Source organism: Dromaius novaehollandiae, chromosome 3 (assembly GCF_036370855.1).
Source record: "Dromaius novaehollandiae isolate bDroNov1 chromosome 3, bDroNov1.hap1, whole genome shotgun sequence".
In the NCBI taxonomy this organism is placed as follows: Eukaryota; Metazoa; Chordata; class Aves; order Casuariiformes; family Dromaiidae; genus Dromaius; species Dromaius novaehollandiae.
Window position 1 is genome coordinate 120,252,391 of NC_088100.1, and position 27,712 is coordinate 120,280,102.

General features: G+C 37.2%; 1 protein-coding gene and 1 long non-coding RNA gene across 2 annotated transcripts in view; both read left to right on the plus strand.

Moving 5' to 3' along the window:
- Positions 1-19,581, plus strand: part of TASP1 (taspase 1) — a 96,467-nt gene extending 76,886 nt beyond the window's left edge. The window contains 3 exon segments of the mRNA XM_026094684.2: positions 181-291; positions 6,149-6,222; positions 18,086-19,581. Of these exon segments, the coding sequence (XP_025950469.2) occupies positions 181-291; positions 6,149-6,222; positions 18,086-18,178 (278 nt within the window). The 3' untranslated portion in view covers positions 18,179-19,581.
- A 7,707-nt stretch (positions 19,582-27,288) lies between these two features.
- LOC135327958 (uncharacterized) overlaps positions 27,289-27,712 on the plus strand; it is a 29,337-nt gene continuing 28,913 nt past the window's right edge. The window contains exon 1 of the long non-coding RNA XR_010388643.1: positions 27,289-27,413. This is a non-coding gene — a long non-coding RNA (uncharacterized LOC135327958). The remainder of the gene's footprint in view (positions 27,414-27,712) is intronic.

Below are 27,712 nucleotides of genomic sequence, written 5' to 3' on the forward strand. Positions count from 1 at the left end.
AAATTACTTATTAGAAACAATTGGGAAATAAAGCTGACATATTTGTAAAAGCACTAGGTGACCTGGCAGTCTTTGTCACCCTTAGTGAGAAGAGGGGAGGAGTAGGAAAGTCAAATAAGAAAAATAATACCCAAAAAACTATTATTTTTTCAAATAACTCTCCCCAATAATTTTGCCCAGGTTCACCTTTTCTAGCCAGTGAAGATGGTGTGCTCGGAGGTGTGATAGTTCTTCGGTCTTGCAGATGTGCAGCAGAGCCTGACTCCTCACAAGAAAAGCCAACTTTATTAGGTAAGAATTTTGTATGTATTTTTATTTTAGGCTAAATGCTAGCTCAAAGCAGAAGGTGAAATAAAAATTGTATGCATGTGTTTACCGTTGTTTAAAAGCCACTGAGAAAATAAAAATAAATTTAAAAGGTTTGAAATGATAAAACTTTAGAAAGTGAAATAGTAGTATTAGCCTTGTTTGTTAAAACTGTGGAAAGACCATTCCTTCTAAGTTGCTATTTCTGAGCAGAAATGTGATTTTGAGGGATGTGTGGAATCTTTCTGAAAACATGATGAAGAAATAATGCTTGTTTGGTGTGTGTGTGGGGGATAGGGGAGTTTTGTGCTTCATACAAAGAATCACATTTTTAGCTAAGAAAAATGCATACGACTGTTTACTGCTTTTCAGTGGCTTGTGTGTCAAAAATGCTATCTAAAGTTTTTGTTCCTCATTTTTGAGGGATAAAATGTAAATATTTGGGGGATAGACTTGAAATTTGGAAGGAAAGTTGTTTTATGGTTAGAAATTCTTTTTGTTATGCCCAAGAAGACCTGTTCAGATAAGCTGCAATTTTTATTTGCCTATGTGCACAAGAGTACTTCTTTATATTGAGACCACCAAAAACCTTTGACTCTATAGCTAACTGGTTAAAAAGGGTGTGAGATTTCAGCACTGTTTGTGTCCTAGGAAAAAAGGTAATCATCAGCCTCATTGATTTACAGCAGAACAAGCGTATTATAGTAAACTGGCACATGTTTTTTCTTAGTACACAAACAGCAAGGAAACTGAGCTCTGTAGGCTACTAGCAGAGGTGAGTAGAAATACAACCCTCCTCTTTGAAGGCAGGGAATTAGGACTGGGGACATGTGAAGTATTTTGGCATTCCACTTGTACCATGTCCTTTCCTGTGGGGCTCCTCAAATGTGGGCATACATGTCTGGTCAATGCCATCTGCTTATTTATGGGGTCACATGGAACTGTGAATTATATATATAATTCTATATGCTGGCAGTAAGAAATATTGTTCCTTTGTATAAACCTCTGTTCTATTATTCTTTCCTCTAGTGCTTCATGAATAGCTGCCAACAACATTACGGATTTGACATAAGAACTTTTAGTTTAACTTGTAGTAGGTTTCATATCTTTTTCAGGTCCGATATGGCAAATTTGATCACCAAATTTGACTGTGTATTAAGGCAGGTTGTAGAATCTCACCTGGTAATTCTTGAATTGTACAATTTCTTTTGAATTTATGAGCTATTATTTAGAAGGAAACCTCATCTTTTTTAATTCATTACTGCTTTTGTCCCAGTAAATCCTAGCATTGTGTCATCAGAGTTTGCCTGCTTACAGCCAGCCTGGAGTATCAGGCTGAGTGAGTGCTGAAGATGAGCCATAGCTATGTTCTTAATAATCAGTTAACCCCCATGCACTCCGGTTTTTATTACTGTCTGTTCAGTCACTTCCAGGAGGTTACGGTCAAATTATTACAGTTGCACGTAACAAGTTATATGTTATCTTTTGTTTTTGTTCCCATCTTACACCTTGCTGGCTTGCATTACAAGAATCTTTAAATTTCATGTACTACTATGTGTTTGTCAACTTGAGTCTGATTCCTCCCCCCCATGTGATTTACTCTAGCCAGTAATTTTTCTCAATGCTCAATATAGTTAATGAAATTAATGCTGTATAACTAGCAATCCAGGTTTATTCGGGCTTTATGCTTTTGGTCGATATCTCTTCCATAATGGTTTCAGGCAGCATGAAACATGATGATAAAGACTTGACAAAATTAGCATTTTCCTCAAGGAGGTTTACAGATGCTTCCCACCTGTGACAAACAGTGGACTTAGTACCTAGACTGTGACTGTACTAACTGTCTGGAGGAAGACACTTTTTATTATTAAAATTCTCTTAACAACATGTCTTAACAAATAACACAGTTGAAGAGAAGACTCTGATGTGGTTAGGGGAAAATAAATACCTGTTTCCAACATTTAAAAAGGAAAATGTCCTTGCTACTTCTCTGCTCTGCAACCGTTTGCCCTTTTTTTTGGTAGCATCTTTGCTAACATTTGGTAGCATCTTTGTGATCAAACAAAGGCATTTTTGTTTCTTCCATCAGATTCCTTGGGTTGAATTTTTAGAATCAGTTTATTTGTTGGTTGAGCTTTATTCTCCTCAGGTGTTCATGTCTGTGAGGCTATATGCTGTTTCTGTCTTGTGAGCATCATTTGAAGTACAGTAAAACAAAATGTAAGAAGTCCTGAGAAAAATCTGGCACTCAAAGATGCTAAAATATTTGTGAGTGCTGAAAGTCAAACTCCTTAGGAAATGATGTGAATAAGAGAAATTCAGGAATATAACAACCATTTCTAAGAGCATTAAATACCTTTCAAATAAGTCAGGTAATGTGTTCCTTTCTAAGATACTTATTAAAAGTTTGATAGGATAATTTTCAAAGAAATTATTGCAATAAATTCATGCAAGAGAAACACTATTATTACACATTATTAGGAATCTTTAATGTTACGATATAAAGATTGGAAGCGACATATAAAAATACTTTAAAAATACTTAAAATATTTTAAATTTACTAATACATATAATAATGTGTATTAGTATGTATGTCTTACAATAAATCAGCTGTTAGATATATTCCATTTTATATATATATATATATATATACACACACATATATATATACACATATATATATATAGCAAACATTTAATATAAAAGAAATTTAGCTGGTAAGGGTCTGTTTCTGTGTGCTATTTTGTAATAGAAATTATTTTCCTATTATGGTAATTCACTTTAATGTCTCATTATACCTTCTTGGTATTCATATTCTGGTCACTTGATAAATTTAAAATTCTTTAATTTTGGAAAATTGACTTGTCATTAACTTGGAAAATATTTTTACCTCTAGGTGAAGAGAGAACTAGATGCATAAATCCTGTTGTATTAGGGAGCAAGGAAAGCAAATTATTGCTATTTTACTCATAAAAAGAACAAAGAGTTGTGAGAAAGTATTCTTTTGCAAAACATGATGCTTTTAATTAAACAGTAAGGAAAAAATGCATCTTATCCCAATTTATAGAGAAAAATTTGTTTTATTTTAGGTTAACATTCCAAACAATTCTATTAGCACTGGACATTTGGACAAATATTAATACTCCATTATCTAGTATAATACATTTCTGAAGGCATATCAAATGGGTTGGATTAAAGTAACTATGAGATAAGTGCTCTGAAAGATTACAAGATCAGTTTTTAGCTACCTTTTGAACATTTTTATAATTAAACTATTTTTATTATTATTTCTTAAACTGTTTTAACTACTTTTTTTCCCTGTCACAGACATTAACTACAAATTGTTTTGAAAGGTAAAATTCTTAAAACAGAACTGGAGAAATGCACTATTCTCCTCTGTAGAAAGTGGAGTGGGAGGGGATGTTTTGTTTTTTTAAGTAGTCTGGCTAAATAAAATGTAGACTAGTATAAACTATCCATTACTTTTTCTGTGCAAACGTTTATACTGGAAAGGACTACATTTAAATATTTCTGGTGTTTCAAGTCTTGCTCCATGAATAGTTCCTGTGCAAGTTGTTGGCAGTGACATGTATTCTAAAATGAGACTACCAGGATCTTCCCTGAAGTGATAGTCACTCCTGGATAGGATAAGGATAGTTACCTTGAAACGATGAAGTGTCAGAGGAGCAGTTTTCATGCTACACTACTTTGATTTGTAACTGAACATCATAACTCATGGAAGGCTTACTACAGAATTTGAATCACTTGTGATGTGCTGTGAGCGGATCCGTAGTTCCCTTCCAGCCTTCCATAGCTTCCACATAGCTGGTTGAGTCAAGCTGTAAAAAAAATACGTATTTTTTGAATTTGCCTAAAGGTGCCTTTTTTCTTTTACTAGAGCAATACATCATCTTTGTAGTGTTTCTTTTATTTTGCTGCAAAGAACCAGAGATTTGAGACAGGAATCCTTAGACTTCTATTGCTGGTTCTAGGGTAATCGCAATGGACGACTTGGGGATTTTGGAAGGCTTGGATGGGAAAAGGATTAAGAAATAGCTTTTGTATGTTACATTTTTTGGAGTTAGTACTTCAATAACTTTTCTTTAAAAGCTGCTACAGGTGGGATTGAGAGCATTTCATGCTGTTTAGCTTATTAATGATGGAATATTTTTGAAGAAGTTGACTGCCTCTAGGAGCCTTTGACAATCATCTTAATGTTTTCTTTCAACTATTTGAAAGCCAAGACTGTCTTATAAATGAAGCTGACCCCTGAGTCAGGGAATGAGGTTACTAAGCATACGGAGAATGCTGCAAGTTTGATTTACAATTTTCACGTTCAGGAATGGAATAACTGTGATGTTAGCGATGTAGTGGAGAGTATCCTACAACGTAAATCCTATCTCTAGAGAGTAGTTAAGAAAATGAAAATACAAGTCGGATTAAACAAGAGCAAATAAGATCAACTTAACTTTTAATGTTTTATCTTTGGAAGTGAGTGTAATATCTAGTATTAATCTAATATTTGACATTGATGTAAGGAAACACATTCTTATTAAGAAGGTTCAGTATTTTTTCCTTAAACGCAACAAAGAAAACCCTAGTACGTTGATTTGATGGAATATCATTGGTTGAATTTCTAAGTAAAGACTATTTGTCTTTTGTTGATTTTGGTTTACTTTCCACTGAAGTAAGATTCTTACAGCATAGCTATTTCTAAAGACATTTTTTACGTAGCGCAGAAATTTCTTGCCTTATAGCATATAGTGAGTTAATGTACAACTTAACATATGTAGTATTTATGTAGTTTTGACTGAAGATAAATTATGTAGTGCTGAGGGAGTCTGGCTGTATATAGAATAACTAACAGTTTTTATTGCAGGAATATATAGATATATTAAAATTTGATGAAATGTCTTTAGAGAAATAATTATGTAATTTATTTTTTTGTTGTATTACTTTTAATAGCTAGCAATAGTCACATTCCATGCTCTTCCTCTGCTCCCCAAAAGAAAGGGGAAGATTGCATCTGCTGTTGACATAATTTATCATATTTTGGGGATCAGGACTTGCTCTGTTTTTTGCAGACATCTCTCTTACTTTATTGTGCAGGATTTTTCTAGATCCGTCAGACAACTCTCCTGCTTGTTCTGCAGGATTATTTTGGTTTCATCAGACCTCTTTCCTGCCTGCTCTGTGTCTTTGGGTCTTGCCTTACAGATTTTACTACTTCTGCATGTTTTCCTGTACACCATTTGTGCAGCTATACCACAAATCTCCCTTCGCCCCTTTGTGGTTACATGTACCATATATATTTGTTTAGCTATATGACAAATTGGTTGTGACTGGTTATACTATAGGTAGTGTTACAATGTTACAGAAGTCCATGGTTAAGCTATTGTAGTGTGCTTATGTCTGGGTTCAAGGCAAGCAAATAACTTTTGCATCTGCTTCTCCTTTATGCTTCTACTTCACGGGCTGAACAGGCCTCAGCTTTAAATGTCTGGTCTACCTTTTACCTGTAATTGCAGTTTATATATTTCTCGTCTTGAAGGCTCAATATCACTACAATAACTTTCACTTTCTGAGTAATAATTTTGCAGTATGTGACTTTAAACAGTATAGGAAAATATTGTTGATTGTTTGATAGCTGTTTCTTTTTGAGATTAATTTATGCCAGTGAGTAATTCTCAAGTCTTACAAGATCTTGTTGGGTTTTCTTTCTTTCCCAAACTATATTTTAAGCTAAGTTTAAGTTGTTCCTCAAGATTCCAATCTTGTTAAACTGCATCTTATACTGGAAACAAATGCATTTGTTTGTGACTTGTTGCATTTTTCTTTATAGTGGAATTTCTGTGGAGCCATACAACAGAGAGCATGTGTGTAGGATATATGTCTGCACAGGATGGCAAAGCCAAGGTAAGCCCTGAATAGGTTGTAATAAAGGAGAATTAGTGCAGAAGCTAGGGAAAATTTACATAGTGTAGTATATATTGAAATGCCTGTTTTTAAGAGAAGAGAAAAAGTGCATAAGCCTCTAAATGTACCTATTGATAGAACATTTCTAATGCCTTGTCCACTTTTATTTTAATTGTAGCGGTTAATAAACCTACACTAATATATGTAATCTATCAGGAAAAGGTGCCACACGCTAATGTATTTTCATTGCCTTCCCTGACAGTTACTGTATTTGAATGACTTTATCCAGCTTGATTTAGTTATATTGGCCATTTAGGGTGATACAGTATTTCTCTGTGGATATACCTTCTTTTGGATAAAGCAGTTGCATTAGCAAGGAAAAAAGGGGAGGATATAAAACAAAAACTTTGGGCTAGTTCCTAGAACAGCATCTATGATAAACAAATCAGATATTGACATCCATGTTTTCATTTTCTTGGGGTTTAATTAAAATTTTGTTGGGAATGAGAGAAATAATATAACGTTAAAATTGAGTTTAGCAGTGGAAACTGGAAAGAAAAATCCTTAACATCAAACAGTAGTGATTAACCGAAAAGGAAGAGAGGAACCACCTGTTCTCAGGACTATAGCACTGAAGGGAGAAAAAAGCAGGTATTGTGCTGTAGCAACTGTCACATTCAGGGAAGGTGTCTAGACAATAAGAATGATTATGGGAAATTATGGGAGAAGCTGAAATGCAAGCAGAGAGTAATTTCTGTAGACATTTATAAATGTATAGCTGTGGATATTCAACACTGAGAGTGACCTGTCAGAACTTGTTGCAGAAAGTGACAAAAATGGGGAAAGAACTAATTAAGAGGAAGGTTCACTGATACGGTTAAAATATTGGGAAGGAGGGATTTACAGGAATACCTTGCATGGACTACAGGAGGAGATGACAACCAGGAAGTTTATACCAGCAGATAAGAGGAATGAAAACTTCCAGCGTTTTGATGGTAGAATTTATAGAAGGGTGAATTTTAAAGCCTGAATAAGGAAAGAATTTGGTGAGGACCTGGATTTGCTGATTGTCTCCAGAAATGGCTGCTTGTGTCTCAAGTGAGAAAGAAGTTTCAGTCATTAGCAGTGGGAGGGGTAGAGGACTGAAAAAGAAAAGGATTTGGGTTTTGTTTTGTTTTGGGTTTTTTTTGCTGGATTTCATTTAAGAGACAAATATAAAAGAGGGTGTGTGTGAGATAAGTGAAAGAATGTACAGAGGAAAGAAATCAACATCAGATAATTTTGCACACCATAAGTGGAATAACATGCTGGCCAAGCGCTGGGAATTGTTGAGTTCATCCGAGGAGTGAATATGGATAGAAAAAAAGACAAGAATGCCTCAGAAGGAGAAAGAGGATAAAAAACAGCTGGCGAAAGAAGTGCTGGTAGAGGTATTAGTGATGTACTCTTTCATGGCATATAGAGAATTCTTTCTAGTTAATTATTTGTGGAATAGGGTGTGTTATTACTTGTTTTTTTATAATTTATTTTAGATTTTATTAGAAAAGGATCCAAACCCAAACTAAAAGCTCAGATTGAACTGAGTGAAACTATAGCAAGCTCAGTTGCAGATGTTCTGGTCTTCGTTAGTTAATTAAAAATTCATTATATCGTGTTTACAGTGAAATAGGGAGAGTTATTAGAATGTGAAATGTTAAATGATTATAACATGTACACCTGCCTCTGGCTTATATGGTAAGGCTCAAAAGCAGGTTTCTAAGGAAATATTATTGTTTCTTCCTGATAGTGTCTCTCTAATTAATAAATAAATGCTAAATATGAAATCTGTCTGGTAATGAGTACTAGCATGACAGTGCCATGCCCAGAGATGTTTTCCTACTCACGGTTGCAACATTTGACATCTGGTGTACATTGTTTTCATACTGCTGGTAAATTCTCCAGCTGGTAATCTTGATTGCACTGACAGAAACAGCTGCTCTACTTGGTTCACTTTTAAATTATGTTTTTGACCTTCATTGAAGAGTTAATCCCCCTCCCTTTCTTCCTCCTTTGAGTCTGTGGCCACAAATGCTTTCCAGAGAAAAACCACAAATGCTTTTGCTGCTGACTTCTATTGATCAAAAAAAGTCTTCTGTCATAAAAGCTGGAATTTTATTCTGTTACAACTAGGGCTCAGTTATAGATGGAAAACGGGGCTTGAAATAGAACACAATGTATTGCAAGCAAAAAAAAAAAAAATCCCCAACAACCCTCAGAGTAACAGTTTTGATACAGTTAATTTTGAGTTCTTGCCATGAAAGAATAATTGCATAAGAATTCATAAAATACAAAATCACTTGTATATGGGTGCCATATATAGCAAAATGGTCAGGCAGCTTGTAGGGAAGCATCTTGTTTTCCTGTTCCTTCTGGGTTGGTAAAGAGTTTCAGTTTTTATTTCTTTCACCAGTCCAGGACTCAAGTTTTATTCTTAAACCAGGGGATTGTCACAATGGCTGACTTTGGGCTGGTTAATGTTAACAAGAAAGAAAATAGCACATATATTTGCAGCAAGATTTTTAGAAAGTGAGAAGCTTTTGAAGTGTGTAGTATTGTGAATTAGACCATTCTAATATTAGAACCAGAATTATAAAAAGAGATGCACACTACATGCAAAAAGATCCTGCTTTATAATCTTAGTGTGATTCTTTGTGTTTTGGAGGTTAATGCATTTCAAAATAGGACATAGTGAATGGTGGTTCTGAATCCCACACTAAGATCGTGGCGATATTGGAGGCCTTTCTTACAAGGCACACACTTAGACTCTTACAAGCTGGACACCAGCTTGCCTGGAAAAACTGCATGCTTGAGAGGTGGAAACATACTCAACGAATTAACTCTCAGCAACTAATTGAAAAAAAAGAAAAGGGAAACAGGAAAGTGGGACCAGAGACTTGAAATGGTACGTACACCCTGACCTACTGGTGCTTCTGGCTTTTTGCACTGTGAGCTCTCCAAGTACTGATTTGGAGCCAGCCTTGCAATGAGGGTTTATTTCATACAGATTTAGGAGACGCTGTAAGAAGACTGAGTTCTTCAGGCTGCCATTTACCTCCAAATTAGACTGCCCGAAAGCTCACTTGTCAGCCTAAATGCAAAAAATGGCTGAGCCAGCAAGAGCCGTAGGACAATTTTGCACTGACTAATAATTGTTTGATTTAAAGTATACTTTCTAGAAAGGTATCTAGTCTACATTGTTTCAACATTAGGCCTGTTCATTAGGAAGGTGAATGGACCTTCCAAGATCCCCTGAAGCAAGCTCTTGCATTACCTTCTATATGATGGTGGATTTTTTCTGACATGCAAGCATTTCTAGCCATTAGGGAAGTTGTTAAATATTCTAGTCTTCTGTGAAAGTTTCTGCCTACAGCTGTGAAAATCAATAGAAAATATTGCTCTTTGGACTTCCTCTGCACTCATCCTGCTCCTTTTGTAGTGGAAACTGCTGTGTCAACAAAGGTTAAGTTTTCTAGATTGAAGGACTGGAAAGTTAAATGTCTTAATGAACTGAGGAAGTATGTTTATTCCTTTGTTTCACTGTGATGTTGACTCATGAATTACGTGATGTAAATTCAAGATCTTTGATAAGTTCTTAGCTCTTGTAGGTTTCCTGCCCAAACTTTCTTCCTTTTCTGAGGTACATAATAGCCTTCCAGATGTTGTTTATGGATCCATAACAGATCCAGCAGCTGATCTTGGCTAAGATCATCAACTAAGAAGGTCACTCTGTTACCAGAGCTCTGGCCTGTTTAAAGATATTTTGACAGCTTTCAATTAATCAGTTCCAGTTTTCCTGAACTAGCTGCCTGAGCTGAAGGAGCCCAGGTTTCTTAGCTGTGTTAAGATGTGCTGAATGTCCATTATGGTTCACTGTGTGTCTCCATTTTCTCTGGACACAGCAGAGCCTGCTGTTATGATTAGGTCACACCTTGAGAGCCTAAGTAATTTTGTCGTTACCACTGGGAAAACATCCTTCCTGATGACTATGGTGTTGCTTCCTGAAGCTCCATCCATGCTTTCACAGGTGGTCTACAATGTTTGAGCTCTTGTGGGTTGGTGTGACATTTGGTAGAACAGTCTCGCAGTGTCAGTTTGCATGAGGGGCTTTGAGACCTTCTGCCACATAATTTGGGAGGGGGAAAGCTGACTCCTTGAATTCACCCATACTGTGATTTTAGGGATAACTGGAGAGCTGGAAGGAAAGGAGGTTAGCAGGTAGGTTACAAGTGACTCAACTCTTCCAAATTACGTAGTGCTCATTATCTCCTTGTTTCTTGTCTGCTTTTCCCCTCTGAGGCACTAAAAGGAGAAGTTCCCCATTCTTGAATGACAGTGCAATGTGCACCTGCAGTGTGAGTGTGCATACGAACTGCACTTCTTGAACAGTCTGGCTAAGGGCAGAGGCAACCTGCCCTTGAGAAGTGTTGTCTTTGTGCCTGTTCAGCTTTGTGTATCTGCGATCATTCAAGCTGGAGGCCTTTCAGCACTAGCAGTGCCTGCAGAGTACTGCTCGCTCCTTGCCCCTGACGTTATGAACTAAGTATAAGTTGGCAGGATGTGCCATACAACTTCTTTTTTCCTGAATCTCCAAGTTCCTGCTGTTACCTTAGTAACATAGAATTGGTGATGGTGAATAACATTTTTCCTTAAGAATAGTTTCCTTAAGAATGGAATAGTTTTCAGTAGTTTTTGAAGTCTGATTGCTTCCTTCCAAGTGAAAAAATCAAAACTCAACATCAACACTGTGCATTTTTGGTCCTGCATTATCTGTATGTATTTGAAATAATTTTTCAGCACAGTGTGGTTTTTATGAAGGCAGTAGTTACACATTTAGTGTGTATTTCCTGTATAATTAGGGAAATAAAATGCAGTTGCATAGGCTAACTTGTAAGCATACATATGCTGTGGTTGTACCTGGTACAGCTTTCTTGTTTTACTTGCATGTATATTTTCCCAAAATGAAATAGTTTAATTATTACTAAGTTATGTTGACTAAGCCCAATTTCGTCACTAACAGATTTCCGGATAGACAGTTCATGGTTCTTACTTCTGCTGGCAGTTTTCCTCCATTGAGTTTATGACTAGGCCTTCAATTAAAACTTAGTTCTTCATGCTCGTCACTTCTTCACTTCACACTCTTCCATATATTCCTCAGCAGATTTATTTACTTTGTTTTAAAAATGTGCTTTTGAGGAGGATGGGACAAGACTGGTAGGGAGGAAACAGTCTGCCTGTCTGTGTTGTTGTTTTAGTGCTCTCAATTAACTACTTGGATATTGCAGTTGTTCACACAGTTTCTGGTCTTTTGTTTGATGTTGTCTTCCATGGATGCTGTATTCTTATCATATGTATTATGAAGCTGAAACAAAATAAAGTTGTAAAAAGCAAAATCCCCACAAACAACCCACCACCGCCAACAACCAAGTCTGCAATACAGAAATGAAAACCACTGGGAACCTGCAGGAAGTACTTGTGGTATGTTGTAACTGTGGGTTTGAGTTAGACTAGGGGCAGGAATGTGAAGTATCAATTATGGCAACTTGTAAAAAGTACTAAATTAAAGTGGGGATCCCAAGAAAATGATTTCATATTCTGATATAATTTATTTTTAACCCTGACAGAGTCCTTTTTGCTTTACAACAAGGTTTTGCAAGGTATTTAGCTGCTTAATTCCAGTTTAAATTAATGCAGGTTTGTTGCCTTAGTACATTTATAAATCTGGCATAATTCTATGGAGATGTGTGTACTATACTTTGAAGCAGTGCTTAAAAAAAAAGGTAACAGTATATTTACTAGATGCGAATTAGTGCTCTTGTACCCACTGATCAACTCTTACATATCAAATATTGTACTAAATATATTTATAACTTAAGCTGAAATTTTTTTTTAGGTTTCTGTTGTAAATGAAATTCACTATACTTAGCTATCTTTTCCATCATTACTTACTACAATAAAAGATTAAAATTAGTTTCATAACAATTTTTCTCCTTCTCCTGTTTCCTATAACATTTTTCCATCAAATGTGATTTTAAGAAAAAGCAGTTTCCAAATCAATAGCACACTTCTAAACTGTTTTAAACAGGAAAGTAATGGAATGTGTGTTTAAAGTATTGCTAACCCAAGGAAACAAATCCTTTTGAGAAATCGTTGTAGTTCAGCTTTATAGGTTTCAGTTTTTCTAATAGCTAGATGACCTACAGGTTTTAGTTTTTCTAATAGCTAGATGACCTAAACAACCATCACTTCTAAAAGTCTAGTTGTAATATTGGATATAATCCAGATTTAGTTGCCATTTTAAGTCTCTTCGGCAGGTCCTATACTCTGTTCTTACAACATGAATTACTAAGCTTTATCTTATGGCAGGTTTTAATATTGGAAACTCAATATACCATTCTTTCCATTTTTTAATGAACCAAATTCAGGTTGCTTTGCAAGATATGGGGAAACAATAGTGGAGCGTGTTGTGTTGCATATTACTGTGCTTGCAAACATCCGTTAATGGCAGCTGTGGTCTACACCACGTGTTGTGGTTGCAAACAGAAACTTTATCTTTCAAAACACATTTCATTTTTCGATTTTAAGAACTGTAGTGGACAGTGAGACCATTTACAATTCACTCTTCCTGTTGAGATGTTAGGTATTGTAATCAGAGAGATTTTAATAGACTTTACCAACTGTAAAATATAGCAAAATAACTTTCCTGTATGTCTAAAGTAATATATATATGACAAACACTGATTATAGTGATCGTTGTTGGGTTTTCTGGTAACAACTTCTGTATTTCACCTTGTGGGTAAAAGGGTTTGTGAAAATCCCTTGTCTGGAGAAGGGCGACTATCCAGTGCTTGTTGGGTGAAGAAATACATCTTGGAAGGATCTTAATTCTAATTCTAATTGGAAAATTAGTGGAAAAACTTATGGAGTCGTTTTAGTTAACAGCAGCACTAAGTCAAATAACTTAGTCATTCATTTCAGACTACAGAGACACTCTTTTAAGTTCATGAGACAGGAAAAGTATATGTCACATACTTTTAATCTGGGCTCTTGTCTGGAGATGGGGGAACTATTCAGAAATTCTTCCTTGAAAAGAGCTCTGTGCATACAGTAGAGCATCAAGTTCTCTCGTAAAAAATACAGTATTTTTACTACTTGGAAATAACCTTCAGTGCTGAGATACCAGTTAAAATATTTGGCTCATAGATCTTCACAGAAATTATGAGTTCTGAGATGGGAAAACAAGTTCAAGTTTTTGGGCTGAGTTCTTGTATAAAACCCAAAGTTCTGGAACTTTCCTTCTATTTGGCTGCCGTACCTTAGAGCAGAGCAGAGCAGATGAGATTGCATAGCTAGCTATATGAATATGAATGCGACTACCTGACTTGACATCTGCAACTCAGAGTAGTAGAAATCACATTTTAAAATATGTGGCAGTTTTTTAGATTTCCCCCACAGAAGCCTGAGCTGAATAAAGGATTGGTTGGTGCATCGTTTTAGTGTGTCTAAATATGTGTGTGAATGATTTATATTAAAATGCTTTAGTTTCCAACTTTCTTAAAATTTGGTTCTTTCTAATGCATTATACAATTGGTTTTAGATATAGAAATAGCGTTTAATAATTTATTTAACCCACAGAATGAATTTGAGCTTGGAAAACTGCTGGCTTCTTGAACAACTTGTATTGAGAGTCCTTATTCTCCCCACCTGCGAGCTGGATACGCTGCATGTGTCTGCCCGGCTGCAAGCGGCCGGGCACCCCGCTTTCTTTGAAAGGTCCTCCACGAGAGAGTTGCACCTGGGGTAAATTATTCCGACAGCAGCAGCCTGCTTCCAGCTGCCACTGTCTTGCGGGGCAGCTTTTCCTGCCATACGGCACGTGTACGTTCAGGCCGTGATGGAGGGCAGCTCCTCAGGAGAGGGGTCAGCAGAGGGTGGCTGCTGCTGCCAGAACAGGCTGTTGCTGCCTGGGAAAGAGGTTGGGAATAGGTGGGCAGATGGTTCTCGTGGTGGGAACATGTACCCAGCTAGAAAGTTTGTACACTTCTGCATGAGACCAAATTTCCAAAGAATATATGGGTATGGCACTTTTTTCTTTGAGGAGTAAGGTGCTAGAAAACAAATTTAATTAAGTACATGATGTCCTTGGTCTCTGTTTCATTATATTTCATCTCAATAGGGTAATGAATGGAAAAAGTTTGTTTTATAAATTATTCTGTCCAAGGCACATCTTGAGCATGTAATAAAAAAAACTTAAAAAACTTAAAAAAAAAAAAGCCTAAACACATGAAGTACTCCCTAGATTTGCTTAGGAACTGAATGTGCTGCCATCTGGTAGTTGTACTCTGTCCTCTTGGCAGTGGTTGATTGACTTCAGTTTCCTCATGCGGCGCTGTCTGTCTTTTGGCTTAAACACGATATTCATTGTACACTGTGTTTATGCTTTTAATAAAAAATGAAGCTATCATGACATACTAATATTCTTATATGAGTAACAGGAGGAGGCTAGCTCTTTACAGACTTAAAGAAAAATAGTTCTTTGTTCTTGATATTAGTTTACCTCAAGGTTGTTTTGGAGTCTTTATCTATGGGACATGAAGTAAAGTAAGTCTTGGCACAACTTGTAATATTAAAAAGAAGGTAATACTAAAAATGCATAACTTAAAAAATGGATCAAATGTAGTGGGTGAAAAGATGAAATTGTATGTTGTCCCTGTAGTAGTTAACACTTATTCCAGGGCAGCGTAACCTATTAGTTTTGGACTTGCAGAGCAGTGGGAAACTTTCCAGGGCATATAAGAGACTGAGATATTTTACATTGCATGGGCAACGTCTGTAGCTTTGGGTCACTCCGTGTTTTTGATTTGGCTGGGGGGAAAGGAGGGTTGGGGATTCTTTCTGATGGCAGGTAAATACAGCAAGAACCAATGTCCGAGGCGTGGTTAGCTTGATTGTGCTTTTAAGGAGAGAGAGGAAAAGAAAAAAAGAAAAGAAATCAAGTATTTCATGTAGCATTTATCATTTTCCTCTTGTAGACTGGGCATGAGATTTCTTCTCTCATGTGCAGGCAGAGATCTGAGGTAACGAGGTTGTTTCCTAATCCAGTCTATCAGGATCAGTGTTTCTACTGGGCCCTTACCAACTTCATATTTCTCTGCAAAAGTAAAGCAAAACAGATTTTTTTCACAGACAATATTTGTGACAGAATGGGTAAAATTTATGTATATCTGGACATCCTGGTCATTCCCAGTCTACCTTTACTTAGTATACAGTTTGCCTGATGGACTGATTGAATTCAATTAAAAGCCTTCCAGTGTTGTTCTTTTTTTTTGTTTGTTTTTTATTGTTTTCAATCTAAACCCAACCTACTTAACTATCTAGACTTAATGTAAAATATGATGTTGGGGTATAAAAATGCAACAAACTGTACAAATAAGTTCTGTGGTTGCATTTAAAAACTTCAAGTCTTCTTTCCTATTAATTACTAGAATTCTTTTTTACGGCTAAGAATAAGGGAACAATCCATAACTTGGGCCAGAAAACTAATTCACACAAATCAGGTCTGTTGTAGTTATAATGAAAAAATTTTATTATAAGATTCATGTTAATCATGGTAGTGCTAAGATTTCTTCTGTTTCGGTAGCAAGTTTCCTCTCTTGTGCTACTGAGCAGAATCTTTGGGCTTCAGTGCTTTTTATTGTATTGCTGCTGTGGTCTGCTAATAACCCTGCCTGCCTGATCCCGCTTATAAATGATGCCTGATACAGATTAGACTAGTTTGCTTTGGTTGTGGTATCCCACTAAACAGTCAATGGCATTCTTCCATGGAGGAAAGGTTTGAACAATGCTTTTACACTGTCAGTGCATCCCACTTTTTTCATAGGCCTGGAAAAATATCTTGGCACTTTTGGTCTTAAAAATTAAAAATACTCTTCTGCTTGTTTGTCTCGCTCTTTTTTTTAAACCTATGAAATAGCAGCTCCAAAAATTGCCAGCTGCATTTGAGGGGAACTGTGACAGATTTGAAAGGAATCTTTTCTTCTTGAAGTGGTAAGTCACGATTGTGACCAAAATTGTTCTAAAAGTAGGAAGATGGTCATATATCAAGCAGGAACACTACAGATCAAAGTTTTACCAGCATAATGAAAACCTTTAAATGTTTTTAATTAAATCTCATTTAATTCAACTGAAAACAAGACCACCTAAGAGCAGACACCAGGATACCCTTATCAAGAAAGGAATTAAAAGAAGCTGTCTCTCTGAAATCTGTGCGATGCAGTGAATTGTGGTTACAGCCTCCAATAACTTTCCGCTCAGTTGATACAAGCTATTCTTACTGAACTTTTACATCCACGTTTTTTGTCACAACTCCTTGCAAGTTATATATTTTACGGCACTTAAATCTTATAAATGGGATAATGTAATGGACATGCAAAAACTTAAATATGTCGTTGGCTGCCCTTAGAGGAAGCTGTAATTTTTCATGCCAGCAACTTTAAAGTTGTGAGTTCTGTATCATAGCGGGAGTCATTCCTGGTTTCTAATTTAATAATTGTTTAAGTGTTAAATTGTCTAAGCATTAATGAGTCACCTGATGAAGTGTGTAACTAGCAGGGGGAGTGAAGGCCAGCATCCTATTTCAGCAGGAGGAGTGGCTGGAGCAAAGCTTGAGCTGGTGATTCCCTGCCACGGACACTTTCTGCCTCAAGCCCTTGGAAATGTGGTTATCAGCCCTATTACATTTTAGAGTAGCCTTAAAGCTTTTTTAAGTTTTGCCAGAGCCCACTCAGCAGCTCTGAAAGTTGGAAGCAGTTTGTGGAAACTTGATTCTGACTCCTTTTGTTGTTCTGTTTAAACACTGCTTTAGCCACTTGGCTCTGTATGAAAACAGTCAATATATCTGTAAATGGCACTGCAGTATTTCCATATCAATAGTGTAGAAGAAAACATAAGCAGTTTTCACAGTATAAAAATGCTGCATGTAGGGAAAAAAAGATAGTTTAATCATTACTTTTAACAGTAAGCCAAAAGATCTTTTAATATGTGAATGCTTTTGCCCAGCAGCAACTAAATATATCACAGAATATAAAGAATTTCTTTGCAGATTTTTTGTGTCACTGAGTATAACAGAATAACAAGCTGAACTTCTATGTGCGTGCACACACACACGCGTGCTTTTATTCTCTCGTTTAAATATTGCAGAGCCATCTCAAATGCTTGCTTTTAAAATTTGCTTTTTACTGCTCAGTCCTCCATGGAGAAGAAGCCTATTAAGAGAAACACAGTTGGTGTTTATATCTCTTTATTTGACAGATGGCAACAAATACCTTAGTGGAAACCTTTGGATTTTTTAGGTCGACAGCTAGGTTCTTCTGTGTAGAGAAATTTCTTCCTTGCATTCTCATCACAGTGGTTGCCTTATGCTTTGAAGTGTGAGGTCATCTCTGTCAAGTGTTTTATTTTGTCTAGGGTTTCTATCAGCTATATTCCTGTATGGAGTACTGAACTTTTTGGGGGGCCAGGCCTTCTATACATGGAATTCCACAGTTATTTTGCTTTTGTTTTCACACTGAATATCTCTTTCTTCTAGTTTCAGTGAACTGGGTCATCCAGTTTGTCTTTTCTACACATCTGTCATGGCCCTTCTCTTCATGTGTTAAACATTAACACACAAAATAAAAAATTTCCAGTTGTTTGCAGCTTTTCAAGTTGCTTTGTAATTTGCTCTCAGACTTCTGTAGTGGGCCAGCTTAATTGTTCAGTACTTGCTTTGTGTCCTGTATAATTTTGCCTCTCTTCTCACTCGATAATACTCTTAATTTTGCCACAGACTCACATTTCAAGACTTCCTCCCGGGGCCGTGGCAGGACAGTCCGTGGCAATAGAAGGAGGAGTTTGCCGTCTGGAAAGCCCGGATTGCTGAACAGCTGATTCCTCACTTCATTGTCAAGAATGTGAATGACTTTTTGTACAATAACTTCTTTTGTGTTTTAACAGATGTTGGAAATTCTACTTTGTTTTATGCCCCGTATTGCAACCATGTGCTCCATGAGACAAGTGCTGCTGTAGTTTATGTTCTCACTCTGTGAATGGGGCTGTACGCGTGTTCATTTTTCCCCCAATAAAATAGGAACTCTTCCCAGTTGTGCAAAGATCATGTATGGTTAATGATCATGTTTTCATTGTTTTATTTTTGAAAAATAGCTGAAGGTTGAAAAAATTAATTTAAAGATGCGGTCTCAATTGTCATTCATGTTCTAAATTTAAAAGTAACAGGCCTTTGAAGTGGCTATATAATTATGCAAAAATGATTATGGTTTCTAAGTTTCTCAGTGGTTTAAGGAAATCCAGTGGTGGTTTAAACATGGGTTGTTTTTTTTCCTCCCCAATAAGGAGGAATTTTTTTTGTCAAAGAATGGTTTCAGTGAAACAAACTAGAGCGAAATTAAAACTAGAATTGTTTTAAATAGTCTTATAGGTCATATCTCTGTTCGCAAACTAAGATGTTAATAGCTTCAAGCTGTATGTATTACAAAAAGCTATATGAAGATAATGTATCGTAACGTAGTCTTTATGTATAACGGTATATTACAATGTAAATAAGAAAAAGTTTATGGAAAGATTGGATATTATTCTTCGCTTCTGTTTTAAATCTATTTTTAAGAGAGAGGTACAGAAATGAACATATTACTGGATGCGAAGTGCAATGTGTATTAAATGGATGTTGGGAGGTCTGATAATAGCTTTCTTATTGATAAAGCAACTTCCTAAAGTCCAGCCACAGCATGGGTATTTATATAACTGTGTGTAATATGTATGTACTGTGCATAAATTTACTGTAATTCTTTTTATACTTTCAACAAAACTGCATTATGAAACAGTGTAATCCTTCTCTGCCTTGTAAAACACTGGCAGCTGAACTGTCTTTTGTCACCAGTTCTGATATGTTAGCCAGGTCACCTGAGTCCTAAAAGTGTGTTCGGACGTACGATCTTCCATTCGATACTTTTTTTTCTTCACAGCATTGCCGGCAATAGAAGACTTTTGTAATTAATCCATTGTTCTGATAAGTATGCCAAAGAGAAACTAAAATTGTTCATCTTTTTCCCTGGTGGATATTTGATAATTCTGTTTTCAGAAGTAGTGGATGAATAGCTATTCAGACTGTATTTGCTTAACCGGGCATTGTACTTGCCTTTTTTGTAATGTTGTGCCTGCCTATAACAGACATACTTGACTGATTAAATGGTTACATTGATTGTAGTACCAATCCTTCATGGATAAAAATCTTAATAAATTTTTTTTTCACTGTTATGTTACAGCATACATTAAGATGTTGTCTTCTTTGTGTGTGTGTGTTGTTTTTTTTTTTTTTTCCTAATTGTGGCAACGGTACAGGCTTGTACATTGAAAGAAAAATTTTCTAGCCAAGACCGGTGCAGCTGTACAGAAGTCATTCTGAATTTTCTTGAAGTACGGGCTGAGTTTGTACTGCTATTATCAGAAATAGCAGTTCACTTAATTTCTGTTCTTAGAAGTTTGGAGGCTGTATGGCACTGCAGTGCTTTTCTAAAAATAGATTAAGTAGGAAAGGTCACTTAAAATCTTAATCTAGCTTCAGCATTTAAATAGTCATTTTTTTAAAGTATTAATTTTGCAACTTAGATACTCCATAGCAGGCAATGGGAGATTTCAAGATTCCTTTTTTCTTTTGAGATGTGTTCTGGATAAAATTTTTGTTTGAAGACAGTTCTATGATCAAAGATATTTCTATAAATTTCTGTAGATAACAGTAACAGGGGCTTTTCAGGATGCACAAAAAAAAAAAGAGTAGAAAGCATCTGTCTAAAATAGTTTGTGTTCAGATACCAGATGGGATCCTTAGCAGCTATACCCAGAATCTGGTCTGATGAAGTGAAGGAGAACTATAGTGACTGGCAGTAGCTCAGGACTTGACAGTCCGGAGTACAGCGCTTAAGGAATCTTCTAACGAAGAAGCTGAGTTGTCAGAATCATTAAAGTTGCTCTTCAATACAGCATTAAAGGATTGTATGGGTGCTTCAGAAAATTGAAGGTAATGGGGTTGTAGATACCAGTAATTGAAAATGGCATTGTTTTTGGAAAACCTAAAATAACGGTGTTAGCTTACTTTCATTCTAAAAGGGCTTTTCAGTGGAAGCTTCATAGAAACATTGGCATAAGTTCACGCTCTCGTGGAATAAGTGTGGCAGAATGGCCTGGAAGATGTCTAAACTGGTGATTTGCTTCTTCCTCCCACCTTTCCTGTAAACTTCCCTCTTCCTTGTTTAATCTCTCCTTATGGAGATTTGGATTCCAGCATATGATTCTTTCCACACTATCTCAAAATGACTTTTATATTGCATTATATTATAAAACAGTAAATACCGTGTTTTGCTTTTACTTTGTTTCTATGTCTATGTAATACTCTGCTCAATTACTTGCTAAATAGCTTCCTGGAGAAGCCAGGCTTTTTGCATCTTTTTGAACTTGATCAGTGTCTCTTAATTGTCCAACTTCTCCTCCTCCTGTCTGGGGGAAAAACAAGAAAAGGAGCTTTACTACCTTATTGTCCTGAGAATCACAAGCAAGGTGCAGAGCACAAACGAGGTACAGAGGTGACCTTCCTCCTAGGGTGCTCCTGAGAAAAGTGTGGTGTCGGCATACATGAATTTCTGCTCTAATAGAAGTGTAGACTGGGAGGAACACGGCTTCCCATCATTGTACTCCCCTGTAAACCAATGGAAGATCTTACATTGCTTTAATGGTGGGTCTAATTCTGCTATTGATTCTGTTTTGGGCTGAAGATGGATATGCTTTGCAATGAAGGGAGCTGTGAACTCCTATACATGATGAGTAAACTTTTCCCTGGCATAAGCTGATACTGTCTGAGAAGAAATTATACTGTTGACAGCAAGAGCTGGCTAAAATTGTACAGGTAGAGCAACCAGATGAAATGCATACAAACGATTTGAATGCTGTTGATTTGATGCTCAAACACATAATCACATGGCCTAGGTTATTTTGTAGCAGACAGGTTGGTGACCGAGTAGCCGGTCTTCTGCCACAGTATATTTCACTGCTAACAGTGTATAATATTGTAAAATCATGTTGGAGTACTGCACATGTCCGTGCAGTTTAATATAATCTGTATTTCCACCCCTTGTCTCATATAACAAGTTTCACATTTTACATACTTATGTCCTCGGAAAAATGGGCAAATAAATACTTTTTCTAGTCTTCAGAACATGTAACATTAACAGTACATAATATATATCTTGGAGAAAATATTTTAGTCTATAACTAATGGTCTATACTAGTCATATATGATTAAGTGTATATGTAATCTGTAGTTAATGAAACACCTGCTTTTGTGGGTGAGGTGTAGGAGAAATCATCAAAGAAAGACTGAAACCAAGCTAAATCACAGAATGATTTTTGTTGTTGTTGTTTTCAAGATGAGATAATTATGCTCCCTAGACAGTGGAGAGGGCTTTCTGTGCAGGCGCGTTATAGAGGGGAGGTTGTGTGAGCACACAGCAGATATGCCAGGCAGTGGTGGCAGGAAGCTCAGAGCCCCTTTGCTGTCTTCCCTTGCTCCTTTTCCTTGACAGTGTGCTCTGAAAAAAGGGGTGACTTCAGAGGTCTGCAGGGGAGCAAGTCACAGGGGAGGCTTGTTATGCTTTAGAGGTGCTGTGAACTGTGTTCTCAGTGTCCTGCGGGGCTGAAGGGAATGCTCTCTGTCTTGGAATTAACCTCTGGAAACACTGTGAAATGCGAGCGGTTTGAGGAGGACGTGGTGGCCTGGCTGACTCAAACTGGAGCTGTGCTGCACATGGGAGATGTCGTGAAAGCAGCGTAAGAGGAAGCAGAGTTGGTAATAAAGCTGGGGGGATTAGCAAGGCTATGTTAACTGCTGTTGTTACCTAAAACGTAGGTTAAGACTGAGTAATAGTGGAAAGAGAAGCCAAAACTTTTGTTTAGTATGGTATTATAGGTGAAACAGGTGCAATATTTCATAATGGTACGATTAGACAATTTTTGTACCTTGGTTTTGAGCAGAATGGTGCAGAATGAATGACGGGAAGTCGTGGAGCGGAGCTGAGTGTCCTCTGTCCGCACGAAGCAGTCCGTTCTCAATGCCCTGAGCAATCAGTGGCCGCAGGTTTGGTACTGCATAAAGGCCTCACAGGTAGCCAGTGTGTAATGCACTGTAAGAGCATAATTCTGAGATCCACTTTGTGGGGTTTTTTTTTTTTGTCTTTTTTTTTCTCCCTCTTCGCTTCTCCCTAAACTTCGCTTTTAAAAAAGGTGCCTCTGTCATCTTTCAGCAATGAGGAAAACCTTCAGATTAGGAAATGTGGCAGGACTCTGCCTTTTAACAAGGCGAATATACTTTGTAGGTACAGATTTCACAGTTAAAAAAGAATCCAAAATGCATATAGCCTGAGCATATGGCTTTATAAACTGCTCAGAGGCAGCAGTAGAATATGCCAAACTTTGCTGTTTAATCTTCTTTGTATTTTGTAACTGCTTTCAAGAGTTTAAAGAGGAACTTGGCTTTGTTTAAATATAATAGAAGATAGTTTGGTTAAAACACGTAGTTTGTGACAAGAATGGATCCGTTGCCTTTTTAAGCTGAGCAATTGTGTGTATGGAAACGTCTATGTAGATCCACTTGACAAAACACTTAAATATGTGAGTGGTCCCATCACAGTAACCAGCTATTTGTTTAGTTTCCCAAATAAGTTTTTTGATAAAGCCCTTGGCCCTTGCTGTCTTTTGCCTGGCTTCCGCTTATTAATTTGTGAAGTGTAGGCATTGCATATTATCTAGATGGTTTTTCAGCTGACTTTGGTAGATTAGCTTTGTCTACCCTTTATTTCTTTTCTTTCTTTGACACCAAATAAATAAGTGTTAAGTCAAAAAGGCTAATTCATTTTGCATAGTTTAATATTCAGCCTTAAATTCTTTGTTTTTTCAATTTTGATCATTTATCTATAAATCAGTTCTCTTGGACAGATACATCATAGTACAGTCTGTAGGTAGTAATATACAAATATCTGCTACAGAACCTTATGGAAAAATATAATTAGGAATATATTTGGGTTTATTTTTCAGTATGCATTCAGGCAATGCATATATAAATGAATGTAATTCTTTTGGCTGCTTTGCTGTAATGTATTAATACATTTTAAAATAATTTTTTAACATGATCCTCTGATCACATATCTATATGTGTGCTAATGAACTTCAGAACTGACATACATATTTTAATTTATAACACCTATTCCTAAATTACAATTACTTGATACATCAAGGTAAATATATTTGTTCGTATAAGGTAATGGCACAATTGTCTGTCTGATTCTTCTTAGCTGAAAAGCAGTGGTCACGGTCTTTATCCCATGATTTGTCAAAGTAGCTGTTTAAGTTCTATAAACCTGTTTTTCTGAACAGTATTAGAATAAGTTTATGATGTTCACATGTCTTACATAGTTTCTTTCTTTATATTTTCAAGGATGCAATTAAACTGTAGAGGTTTGCCAGAAAGACCCCAAGGCTACCATGCAGGAGCTGAGCAAAAAATACCATTTGATGGTAAAGTCTACAAAAGAAGGAAGAATTCAATATTTACAGTGCCTAGAAAAGCTAAAGCCAAGCCAAAGGTGGTTCATTGTGGCAAAATATAGAGGTACTATAAGGAAAAATGACTGGAGTTGTTGCTTTAGGAGGCGAGAATAGCTGCATAGCTTTAATCACAGCAAAGAAAGCTAGTTAGAAGATGCCTAGGGTTTAGTCCGCCTTTAAATGACACTGTGCTTTCTCAGGAGTAGTGATTGGCAGCAGCATTTACAGACAACATAGAAAAGGAAACTTAGCATAAGGTTAATGTCCCTAACCGCTATGGAATTCATTTGTCAAACTAGGGAGTTGTTTCTAAACTGCTCCTTGTGTTTCAGTTTCTACATTAACTGCAGTAATGTCTAAATAGGTTACTCTTTATGCAACTTCTTTTCAAATTCTTAACCATACCCCAAAGCTTTTCCAGACCATAGTTTCTATAGCTGGGGGGAATGTGTGTGATTGAGGGTTCTTGAAAGTTTTGCTTTCTGCTGTTTCTGCTGTTTTGCAGCAGAAAAAGGCTTGAGCAATTCTTAATGTTTTCCGTCATTACTGTCAAAGACAGAAAACAGGCAATCAGAGTTTATGCAGTTGAGTTTTGAGGAGTACATATTACCTCATCACTTTTGTTTAGATATGCTCACTCATATATGCCACTTTTCAATTTATCAGATCATCTCCAGTGTAAGTAATAAATAAAGCAGAAAACTGGCATCAGTTCATAAATTTTTATGCACTGAAGTAGTGAAAACATTTTATTTGTGAATCTCTGTTGGAATATGGAGTAAAAGTGGGTGTATACACATACATATTAAAAAAAAAAAAGACTTGGAATTCCACCATAATTTCTGTTTCTTCTGGTTGTTACACTCGTTATTTATCTTGAGTCAACAAAATAAGCTAAGAGATCTAGTCATTCAGTGCTCGTAGGATTAACTTCTTGAAATTCACTGAAATGTATGGAAAGCTTTCTTGATGTTATGTTTGAAAACAAATGAACACCATCTACAGTCTATATGCAGCCCTGTTTGGAAAATGTCTCTTGGCTCCCCAAAGGTTTATCTAACAATATTTGAACCTATGTAGAGGGCTGCAATCCCATCCTCTAATTCAGTAGAGAGGCACCTTTCGAAGTAAAATATAACTGAGGAAATAATCTGTTTTTAAGATCAGCTTGATTGGCAGGCGGAGGCGTAGAGTAGAATGGGAGAGTTGAAGGGAAAGTTTATAATGTGTCTAGGTAAGGAAATAAAGGCTCCTTTTAGAAAGCAGAGTAAATAAAATCTCTATAAAGGGAGAACAGCAATCGAAGTAGAGTAGGTCTGCAAGGAAAGAATAGAAAGAAGGAAATTGTTGAAAGAACTTCAAAGAAATCTGGCTAAGAATTGGTGTATAATTCACACTATGAATAAGGCTCGTCTTCCAAGGGATGTTTGAAGAGACAAAAGGAGTATAAACTGTTATCTTCTACCTGGCTAGGATTTTTATTTGAAAGACCAATTCTGGTTTACTAAGCTGTGCACTTCAAAGTCAGGCCAAAAATACAATTTCTCCAGCGTTTAGGAAGCAGAACACGCCTTTCTGTCAGACACAGCAGATGCTTTGGTAGAAGGTTGGCAGGTGAGTTACAAAAGTGTCATTGCCTCATTTCAGAGTCCAGATCTGCCAAGAAATTCAGTCACGTCCAAACTTGAGCTAAGGATCAAACTCCCAGAGATGCCGACAGCCTACGGCTTGCAGGAAATTATGTCAAGATTTTCCATGGAAACTCGCATCGCTGATAGCTCTTGGTAAAGGACTCCTGAAGTGGGTCTGAAGTTAGTGCTATTGATCAATAAAAGCATACCTGTTTTCTTCTGCTCATCTTTTACAGGAATTCTTGTAGGAGGTTGTGCTGTGCGACAGCCATGCTATTGATCCTTCGTGCCATTGCAAGGTAACCCAGAGTGTAGGAGGGCTTGGGCACTCGGCATTTATCTTTTCCATATCCTAGGCAATAAGTCCCTTAAAGATGTTTGGGATCCCTTAATGGTGATTTGAACATAATAAATGTCTGCCTTGTGACCCACTTCTGTGTGTCTAACAAACCGAATAAAACATGTTAGCCAACACATGAGCAACAGATACAGTGAAATCTGCTTTCCTGTGGCTTTGTGTCTTAACCACAATACCCTCAGTTGCCTCAGAAGTCTCTCGTGTGACCGCTATGCAGTACTTTTAAGTTGTTAATGTCCTGCACTTCTTCAGTAGCAAGCTCCCAGTAATGCAAGGTAATATCCAGCTCTCCTTCCTGTGTTCCCTTCCTATCCCAGCACAGGAGCATGGCACCCCATCTCCTCTGTCTCCACCCTTAGCCAGCTCTTGTGTCCCCTTCGTCCACACGCGTCTGTGGCACAGCAGGCAGCATACGTGTGTGTTGACTGGGTAAACGGCGCCTACCTCTTGCCTTCTGGCTCCAAGGGCTGCCTTCTCCCCCAGGCTGCGTGTTGCGCAGACCTCCTGTGGGAACTGAGGACCTCTCAGGTCCCTAATCCTCTTCAGGTTTGTAGAAGTTGTCCAATGGACTCAGAAATTCTTAAAACTGTACAGATGGACAGCATGAGTGTGTAAGCAAGGTTTCCTTTGGGTGCCAGGCTAGAAACAGCTTGAACCAGCTGCTTTTCCTTGCTTCTTAAGCAGCTACTGAGAGGCTCCAGCACGCGGCTCTAACCAGCTCCCGCCGAGCGCTGTGTTTGCGAAGCGCTCCCGGCATGCCTGCGCTGCCGCCGAGGTCTGTAATGGCAGCAAGGCTGGCGGGCTCCAACCTGCTCCGCTGCAATCAGCCGGGGAGAAGATAGCTGTGCAGTCACGGTGTCAGTCCTCACCCTGTAGTGTGCACGACCCAGCTAAGGACGGTGGGTGTTAGACCGTACCAGTACATACGTGCGGCTGGTGCTGTGCAAGCTACCCAGGTGTACTGCCTTCTGCCAGACTTCCAGGGAGACTGGCAGAGTAGGAGCCCCCATAATCTATCTCCACATCCCACTTGCAGCCTATTAGCTAGAGTACATTGTAATACATCTTCTAGACTAAAGTTGCCCAATTTATTATCTGAATTTACACTGATATAAATATGCACATACAGATACAGAAAAAGACTACTAAACTGATCTTTCCAAAAAAAAAAAAAAAAAAAAAAAAAGCCTTTCAAGGTAAGTAAAATGCAGTTTTCAGAAAGCATTGCATGAAGGCAAATGTTTGAAGTGAGATACCATTCCCCCTGAAGTCACTAGGAGATCAGTTTTCAGCTGCAGTGGAGTTAGGGCATCACTGTTTGAGGTATTTATCTTAAGTGAGTCAAACATTACTAGTCCATTAAAGTCAACACTGGAGACTTCCAAAATGGATTGTGCAAGATGTTTTGATGACTAACAGTTATTTTCGGATTTACAAGAAAAGGTACCGGAGACTTGGTTCTATAGCACTACAATGGTATGCTTTCTGTTTGAGCAAGACGTTTCCAGGAGGAAAAAATGGTGAGTTCTCTGTTGTGCATTAGTACTGACTAGCTTACTTTCAGAGATATCTAGGGGATAGAAAGGGATCAAAGATTCAAATGGAAGATTCAAAATGAAGATTCTTCTGTGCAAATAATTTGACAAAAACAAGCTTTGATTTTGTTCCAAAATGGCATCTGCACCAGCCAAGGACTATCAGCATATCTTTATAATTTAAATAATTTTCCTGAAGGTGATGATTTATTTATACAGCTATTGTTTGACTTTGAAGATATGTATTTAAATTATATGGGATACTCTATGTTGTCAAGTACAAC